Source organism: Notothenia coriiceps, unplaced genomic scaffold, assembly GCF_000735185.1.
Source record: "Notothenia coriiceps isolate Sejong01 unplaced genomic scaffold, NC01 NC01_scaffold00001099, whole genome shotgun sequence".
Classification (NCBI taxonomy): Eukaryota; Metazoa; Chordata; class Actinopteri; order Perciformes; family Nototheniidae; genus Notothenia; species Notothenia coriiceps.
The window spans coordinates 1-8,975 of NW_011333800.1; the positions used below are offsets into that span (position 1 = coordinate 1).

At 42.8% G+C, this 8,975-nt stretch overlaps 1 protein-coding gene across 1 annotated transcript; it reads right to left on the reverse strand.

The window, feature by feature from the left end:
• Nucleotides 1–20: 20 nt before the first annotated feature.
• Nucleotides 21–7,379, reverse strand: LOC104959110 (pleckstrin homology domain-containing family A member 7-like; the record flags this gene model as incomplete). The annotated part of the gene is made up of 4 exons (XM_010786965.1): nucleotides 7,177–7,379; nucleotides 3,423–3,947; nucleotides 2,436–2,997; nucleotides 21–104 (listed from the first exon to the last, which is right to left on the reverse strand). Coding segments are annotated over exons 1-4 (1,338 nt in total), but the record flags the coding sequence as incomplete, so codon positions are not given.
• Between the last annotated feature and the right edge of the window lie 1,596 nt (nucleotides 7,380–8,975).

Consider the following 8,975-nt stretch of genomic DNA (forward strand, 5'->3'; position numbering starts at 1 on the left):
TTTCTAATGGTAAGACGTACCGTTTTGCCATGAAGGCTGGGAGCGCTGACGGTGTGTGTGATGTAGCCGGATGGAGGCATTGACCGTCTCTCAATAGTAGAAGCCTGACGACACACAGACAACAGAGTTTACACAATACACACATAGGAAAATAATTACATAACGGACAATGTGTGCTATAGAAATGACACTTTAAAGACATACAACAACATATAGAATCTGTTATCACACGATATTACAGTTCACATCGCCCAAGGCTGGAATGACTCTTTTAGAGGATGCAATATCTCACATGGCCTTGATAACAACACACTGTTTTATCTCTGGGCAGCATTGGGGTTGTGAGAGAGTGGGCGCACATTTGCATATTTGTGTGTTTTTTCACAACCGAGTTGCCAATTTTCTCAGTTTGCATAAATGAGACAAATGTGTTACACAGTATATATATATTCAATACAGTATGAAGTATATTAAATATATGTATAATTGTTTAAAAAGGCTAATTTTCAGGTTCATATTGTATGTAGTGTGTCTACTTTAAAGAGTCCTCTCCTGCTGATGTTCAGGTGTATATCAGTATGTAGTGTCTCTACTTTAAAGAGTCCTCTCCTGCTGATGTTCAGGTGTATTATCAGTCTCAGTCTCTACTTTAAAGAGTCCTCTCCTGCTGATGTTCAGGTGTATATCAGTATGTAGTGTCTCTACTTTAAAGAGTCCTCTCCTGCTGATGTTCAGGTGTATATCATTATGTAATTTCTCTACTTTAAAGAGTCCTCTCCTGCTGATGTTCAGGTGTATATCAGTATCTAGTGTCTCTACTTTAAAGAGTCCTCTCCTGCTGATGTTCAGGTGTATATCAGTATGTAGTGTCTCTACTTTAAAGAGTCCTCTCCTGCTGATGTTCAGGTGTATATCAGTAAGTAGTGTCTCTACTTTAAAGAGTCCTCTCCTGCTGATGTTCAGGTGTATATCAGTATGTAGTGTGGACATGTCTCCATGCTCTAATGTTCAACAAGCTCTTTATTGTTCTCATACTGTCTGTGCTGCAGCACCTCTTTTAACCCTCTGTCTGAAACCAGAGCCCAGTCTGCTCTGATTGGTTAGCTAGCCGGCTCTGTTGTGATTGGTCAACCATTTACAGAAATCCCGCCCCTTAGCCTATCATGAGCACTGTGTTTGAGCGCTAGCCAATAGAAGCACAAGTGTTACAAAGAGAGGTCACAATGTTATGGAAGTAAACAAAAGAGTCCAATGGAGGCGTTTCAGGCACACTACAGGAAAGGGAAAACCCCAAAGTAGATAATACGGTCTCTTTCATATAGCTTACTGACTTTTTGACTGAGTGCTGATACAGTTGAGGTAGTTTAACAGACTGAGAGCCTTAAGGGCACGTCTGCCATTGTGCCCAGAGGCACTGAAACAATTATAATGTTCAGTGGAGCAAACTTCCAACATCCTCCCCACACTGTCACGATGACTGACACTGTTCTGGATGGGAAACTATTTCATTTGACATTGTGCTCTTGACAAGTGGGGGAATGAAATAAACATTAATGGTTCATTCTCTGGAGGAGCACAAACAGGCAGGATCGATTTCTTTCAAACCATGCCTGCTGCAATGCAGTGAAAATAAGCTGCTGTCACCCATACGCCATTATCTAATATGTCTAATCAACATTATCTACACATGCTGCGATTAAAGAACCAATCCTTTATTCAACACAGCAGTTCTTGTATAATTACTTGCTTAAATACTCCGGGGACACTTGAACAATTATCAGTTTGATTGATCGCTGTGGAGAAAGAAATTTGGGTTGATTGAATATTAAGTTGCCGTGAATACGAGTGTGACGCTAGCTTTGCTGCCTGCATGAACGTTGGTTTATTCCCTAGAATTAGAACTGTCAAATTGTTCCTATCAAGTCTTAACTCTGTATTCCTACACTTCACTATGGACATTTAGTAAAACAAAAAATGAAATGTATTGCATTCAGAGAAAGCTTGCCTCTTTTGTTGATTTATTTGTTTTTTTTCCTTTCTTGTCCCTTTGGTATGAAGCATCAAACATCATGAGTGGAAAGTAAAACTGAACCTCTGTGATGTTTACTGAGAGGTTTACAGTTATCTACACAAGATATTGAAGTGACTGTTATTTTGTATATATTGATTGGTGTGCTTTTATTTATGTCTTAATGTGTACATATTTTAATACATATTTTTATATATATTTGTCTGTACACACAAACTGAAAGATTGACAATAAAATTGACTTTGACTTTGATGTCGTTTGCTTCAACATTATTTTATATTTTATCTGTATGTGATGACTACTTCCATTCTTGCAAGGATTAATAAATACATGTATCCTGATTATTGAAGCTCAAGCCGGTGACAAGTGATATTTTTCTATGTTGTTTGCTTCAACATTATTTTACCTTGAGCATCTGAGACTTGCTCCTGCGGGGGGACACAGCGAAGGGGCCGTCCAGCACCGACCGTTCCCCCACCGGTCTGACCGTCACGCGCCCAGCCGGAGTGTGTGGTCTGCGTGTGGGCGACAGGGTTCTGCTGGAGCCAGGCGGAGGTCCGGGTGGAGGGATATCTTCAGCTGTGGGTGGTACCGACACACAGCGGGGGGGCCCTTCAGACCTGGGTGCTTGAGGCACGGTGGATGGAGGTCGGGGGCCGAATGGGTAGTCGGGGGCCGGGGTGTAGAGCGGTGCCGTGGGGCTGCCGTGCCGGTACTGGTGCCGCTGCTGCCACTCGTACAGCTGCCACACGGTACCGGGCCCCGGGTTGGACCCCATGTTGGGTCCCGGGTCGGGGGCCAGGCGGAAGTGGCTGAGGCGGTCCTGGGCGTACTTGTACTCTCCGAGCCGGGCGGGCGTGGGGCTCTGGCGGGGGGTCTTTGGCAGCGTCTGGTACGTGTCTGGGGTGGTGAACTTGTGCTGGGTCGGTGGTGTGCGACGAGGGAGGGTGTTCTCTCTGGAGGGGGGGCTGAGGAGAGGAGAAGCAAACACCAGAGGTTATTTTTATGTACCAAATTAACCATCCGGACTAAAACCACCTGACTCAGGGTCAGTTTCATCCCACAGGCCATAAGAAAGTTAAACACCTGAACTTCCGTCTAACTAAATAGGGGAAAAAGGAAATGGAGGCGCCAACCAACAGCGAATCCCTGGCTGGGTGGGCGTTACCGTGAGTGACACACATAAAACCCCGGTTGTTACAATCCATAACATACATCTGTTTGCAACTTACATATATCAATATTCCAATTACTTGTATATACTGTAGGCTATTCTGCACTATTTCTATTATATTCTATTTTATTTTATTTACTTCCACTATTATGTGTTTTATTGTGTTGCACAAACATTAAATGATACGTTGAATTTTCAAGACATAAGGCGGTGCCCCACCCTTTGTGATCAGCCTTCTGCACTTTGACCCACTGCTCCACCTGCTCCAGAGTGCTCCTCCTGTGCAGCAGCCTGTGAGAGTCAGCCGGCGCCCGCTGGTACGTCCCCGCTGCGATCCCATTGGGCTCCAGGATGGGGCTGGGCGTGGACACCAGGCCGTTCCTGTTGCAAACGCTGGAGGGCAGGGTGGAGGCGGCTCGAGACGGGGCCCGGGACGGCACCCTGGAGACAGGCGCTGAGGCCGAGACGTGGTCCAGCTGTGGGAGGGCGGAGGGCGCGGGGTTGGAGGGGAGGGAGGTGTGCGTGTCCATCTCCATGGCGGTGCTTCCTATGGGGTGCTCCAGCGTGGTGGAGGCAGGAGAGTACTTGTGGAGGCTGCAGCGCTCCTCTGAGGCCCGGTGGATGGGCTCCAGCAGAACCTCGTGGACCACGGGTCTGTCAGGGTGCTGATGGAGGGTCAAGTGGTTCGTCTGCGGGACGGCCTGCTGCTGCAACATGTCAAACGTCTCCAGCTTATCAGACGTTCTGTGGAGAGAAGTGGGGATATAAAGGCCTGGGTGAATGTTAGCCCATAACAGGACGTGTGATACTTTGTTTTGTCTTTATAGGATATGTTATAGATATATTATATGTTTCTGTCCCTTTAGTAGGTCTAAAGCATTCTACTTTATAATTTATATTTTATAACGCGTATTCTCAGATACTCTAAAACGTCATGTGATCGTTGTTTTGTCTTTGTAGGATATGTGATAGATATAGATATTGTATATGTTTCTGTACCTTTAGTAGATAGATCATTTATTAATGATTATTTGCACATTGTAAAAAGTTCCACATTCCAGTCAATAGTAATCATACTGTTATACTTTGTTTGAAAACATGGGGTGAACAAGTGGTTTAAAAATGAAGCTGTCTCTAGAGAGAATTCTATTTTATTCTGTATATCTTAAAGTGCGTATTCTCAGATACTCGTCTGAATATATGTATTTTCTAATGGGAAAATACATATATTTGCTATATGTTTATTTTCTTCTATTTGTATAATTATATATGATGTTGCTGTGACAACACAATTTCCCAACTTGGGATAAATAAAGTCTATCTATGTGTTTTGTACGTGTAAGACGTTTCTCTAACACAATGTCTCAGAAATATGTTGTGAATTTTTCTTTTTTATTGGAAAACCAAACACATTTGTTTGTTAATGGTGTTTTGTATTTGCACATTAACCAAACAGTGTTAGTGAATCGTAGTGCATTAAAAAAAGTTGTGTTGTTTGTTAAGTTTTGGAAGGTAATTTGCTCCATACATAACTAAACCTCAAACCTGTCAAAGTGTTCTTTCACTGGATAAGAACCAATTCTGTTTTGTTGGATCCCTTCCCTGATACTCTATGGACGTCTTGTTCCACCGTTTCAGAGTTTGAGTCTTTTATCTCCTGTGCTGAACTCAATGACTGTCACATAAAAGGGAAACTTTAAGGACAGGGTTTAATTCACCAGACAGATCACTTTAAAGCAGGGCATTTGACAAGTGAAGCCTTGGAACCACAGCTAAAGTTTAAAATAAATAATTAAACCCCCTGTGACGGAAAGCTAGAGAAACAGCCAGGTCTCTCAAATTCAATGACCTACACAGTATTTTAGAAAATTAATTCAACAGCGGCTGGCTTGCTCCCTTGTCAGAAAAGTGAAGGTATTTAGTATAAAAGAGCCCTATAATGACTCATTTGTTCTATTCGATTGTGTTAAATCAGCCATCCTAGGCCCTGTCCTTCAGTTGAAAAATAGCGTGTTGCTTGCAGTGTATGAATCATTGATTAAAAATGTATTTGCACATTGTAAAAAGTTGCCAAACTCTTGAAAAACAAGTGTGAAATCCCAGTCAATAGTAATCATACTGTTATACTTTGTTCAATAGGAAAACATGGGGTGAAAAAGTGGTTTAAAAACTCCCAAAGTGAAACGGTCTCTAGTTAGGTTTTCCTTTCTGTCATTGATTCACAACGACTGTAGTCTTGTGGGATTTCCCCTCCTAAAAAAACAAAAACTGAGCGGTACGAGACGAGGCTGCCAGAGAATGATGGGACGTATTTGAACTGAGCAGCCTGCCCCATAAACACATAAATAATACATAGAGAGAGCGGCTGCCTGCTCAAAAAACAGCATTTCACAACATCAGAAGATACTCTTTGAAAGTGAGCAAACATGTTTGCTTACTTGCTACCCCTTTCCCTCAAGCTATCCTAAGGGAGTCCATGTACGTTAGTTTAGCTGCTATAGGCTTAGACTGTCGGGGACACCTTGCTTCTTCCTTCTGTCTGTCTGTACCTGTGTACTCTCATGTTTCCGAATAACCCAGCTTCCCCCAAATGTCTTTTTCGTGTCTATCTACACCGGGTTCCTGAGTCGAGGCTGAACCTGTTGCTGCGGTCCTGTGTCCTGGATCCTGAGTCCTGGATCCTGAGTCCTGGATCCTGAGTCCTGGATCCTGTGTCCTGGATCCTGAGTCCTGGATCCTGAGTCCTGAGTCCTGAGTCCTGGTCTTCGAGTCGTGGCTGAACCAGTCTCTGCGGTCCTGCCTGACTCTCATCATACTACTTCCCTGATGGCTCCCACAGGATTGTTGACATCCTTGTGGATTCATCTTCTTATTATAGACACATGCATTTCCTAACATTTGGTCTACCTACGCTGTAAATGTATTATCTCTTCAATTTGCACACGGCATCTATTGCACGTCTGTCCGTCCTGGGAGAGGGATCCCTCCTCTGTTGCTCTCCCTGAGGTTTCTCCCATGTTCCCCTTTAAACTGTGGGATTTCTCTGGAAGTGTTTCCTTGTACGATGTGAGGGTCTAAGGACAGAGGGTGTCGTATTGTCATACTGATATTCTGTACAAACTGTGAAGTCCACTGAGACAAATTTAACATTTGTGATATTGGGCTATATAAATTTAACATTTGTGATATTGGGCTATATAAATGATTGATTGATTGATTGATTGATTGATTGACATGTACAAATAAAAAAATAGCAAGTCTCTCTTTGAAGTATGCATTTATAGGATATACTGTAGCTATTGGATAAAGTATATTAAAGGGGACCTATTATGCACATGTTCAGGTTCATATTAGTATGTTGTGCCTCTAGTCTACTGTGACATGTTTCCATGTCTTTAATGTTCAAAATGGGAGACTCGCTCTGGGGGGAACATTCTGATTTTAGCCTTTGCAAACCATTTACATGCACAAAAACTTATATAACACACTACAGGAAAGGGAACACCCCAAAAAACTAATTAGGGCCCCTTTAAGATACAAAGTATGTGTGTGATTTGTAATTGTTTTTATTATTTTGTGTATCCATTTGTTTCAGGTAGGCCTGTTGAGTAGTTATTTTAACTATTATCCCAATTAGGGATAGGGCATAAATACATTTTATATCTCAATAAACAACCATTTATATTTATATTTTAAGTAACCTAAAGGAATACAAACACTGGCAACAAACACAAGGGGGCGCTCATGGTGCAAGGTGGAGGAACCCATGTTTGGAGAGGAGGAACACACACAAATATCTAGAGCTGGAAAACAGTTGTTATTATTGAAGAGTTAAGTGTCAAGGGGCTGAATGTACTCTTAGAGCCTGAATTTACCGACTGGTAAAGCGTAGGATGTGTGTGAGAGGTGCACAGTGTGTGTGTGTGTGTGTGTGTGTGTGTGTGTGTGTGTGTGTGTGTGTGTGTGTGTGTACCTGATGAGTGTGTTGCTGCTCTTCTGCATCAGCGTGGCCTGGTTCATGGCCCTCAGCCAGGTGTTCAAGTCCTCCTGGGTGTCAGCGCTGAAGTAATACGTCCGCATCCCCGTGTGCTCCGCCTGCGAGCCAATCACAGAGCTCTGCATGTAAATGTACGAGCGCATACCAGTGTGGCTAGCCTATAGGGAGAGAGGAGAGGCAGGGTGAGTGTCAGGATCACAGAAATCAGCTGTGGATAAAGAGACAGGTGAGATGTCATGCTGTCCAACCAGAGAAACAACATCAAGGGCCACATGAGCATCGACCGATACATAGAGGCAATGACGGAAACCACACGATAGAAATACAGAGACAAAAAGTGCCAGCCATGTACGACCAACAAAGCCACGACGTTTGCTCAATGAGAGGAAAGATACTCTGGTACGATGGAGAAAGTGAGGGTCAGAAAAAATAAGTCTGTTCACAAACCTGTGTTTCCCGCTGCTATAATAGTTTAGACTCAACACAAGTAAAAAAGGTCAAATGAAAGTAAACCTTGTCATGAATATATGTCATAAAGAAAGGTATACGTTACAGAAGTATGGTATGAAAAGTAGCTCTGAATAGACGCAGTGTGAAATGTGACCAGACACCATGACAGGGTAATTTTACTGTGATTTAAGTGCTGAGCTCAAGACAGGCATATTCATAAACGTAAGATTGATGTGTCTTTGTATGCACATTAAAAAAGGGCTATTAGTGCTACATCTAATACACTGTTGTTGGTGTGGACGTAATGAAAGATTGATATGTGTGATGTTGCAGAATCATTTAAAAGCAGAGCAAACACTGGTGAGGCACACACTAAATAATAGTATAGGTTAAATAATATAGACTGTAGTCTGTGAGCCTGTAGGGTGTCAATTACTGAAACTTACTGACTGATTTTAACTGTATATCATCCATTTTTTTAATGAAATGGATTCTATTTGAAACTTTCACTAAACCCCAGTGTGATCCAGGTTGGCATCTGTGTTCAGTGTATCCCAACATTCATTTAGTTTCTTAATTTGAGGTGGGGGGAGTGTGTTGGAGAGAAACTTTGGGATTTAGCCTTTGCAGACCATTTACATACACACAAACCAATATAACACACTACAGGAAAGAGAAAGCACGGGCCTCTTAAGCACACTTTCCTACATCTACCAGTGCCTTTCTCTGCATCCCAGACAACAAATAAGAAGCATTAAAGCGATTATTCTGTTTTGTGTAGGTGGAGAGTGCAGTAATACTAGTTTTACAGCTGGAGGAAAAATGAGAGAATCAACATGCTTCTAGCTGCCTTTTAATCTACTGAGCCTGCATCAGTAGGGCCGCCGGTATCTGAGGTTCTCCTACTATGGATTCCTGCCCTTAAGTTCCTGGAGTCCTTGAGAAGCTCACACATACCTCATTCACACCAACGCAACTCCGGTTCAAGCTCCGTGCTAGAGCTTTTCAGGTTCAGAACCGGTTCTTCGGTTTAGCTCCGGATCTTTTCACACCGCCCAGAGTACGACTGGTATTGCGTCATCGTTTGCGTCATGACGTAACCATTTGCGTGCCTGCTTCATAAAGCCAAACCGTGCGGATGAAATCAGTTGCATTCATTTCTTATGGCTCTATCTGCAGCTTTTCCGGAATAATTTCTGTGGTTTAGACTATATTCTAATAAAAAAGCGTACTCGTGTCAATAAAGGTTTTTTTAAAACACAACTGCTTCCGAGGTCGGTCTTATTTCTTAAGGTGGACTGAACCATGAGTATGGAGTAACGTTG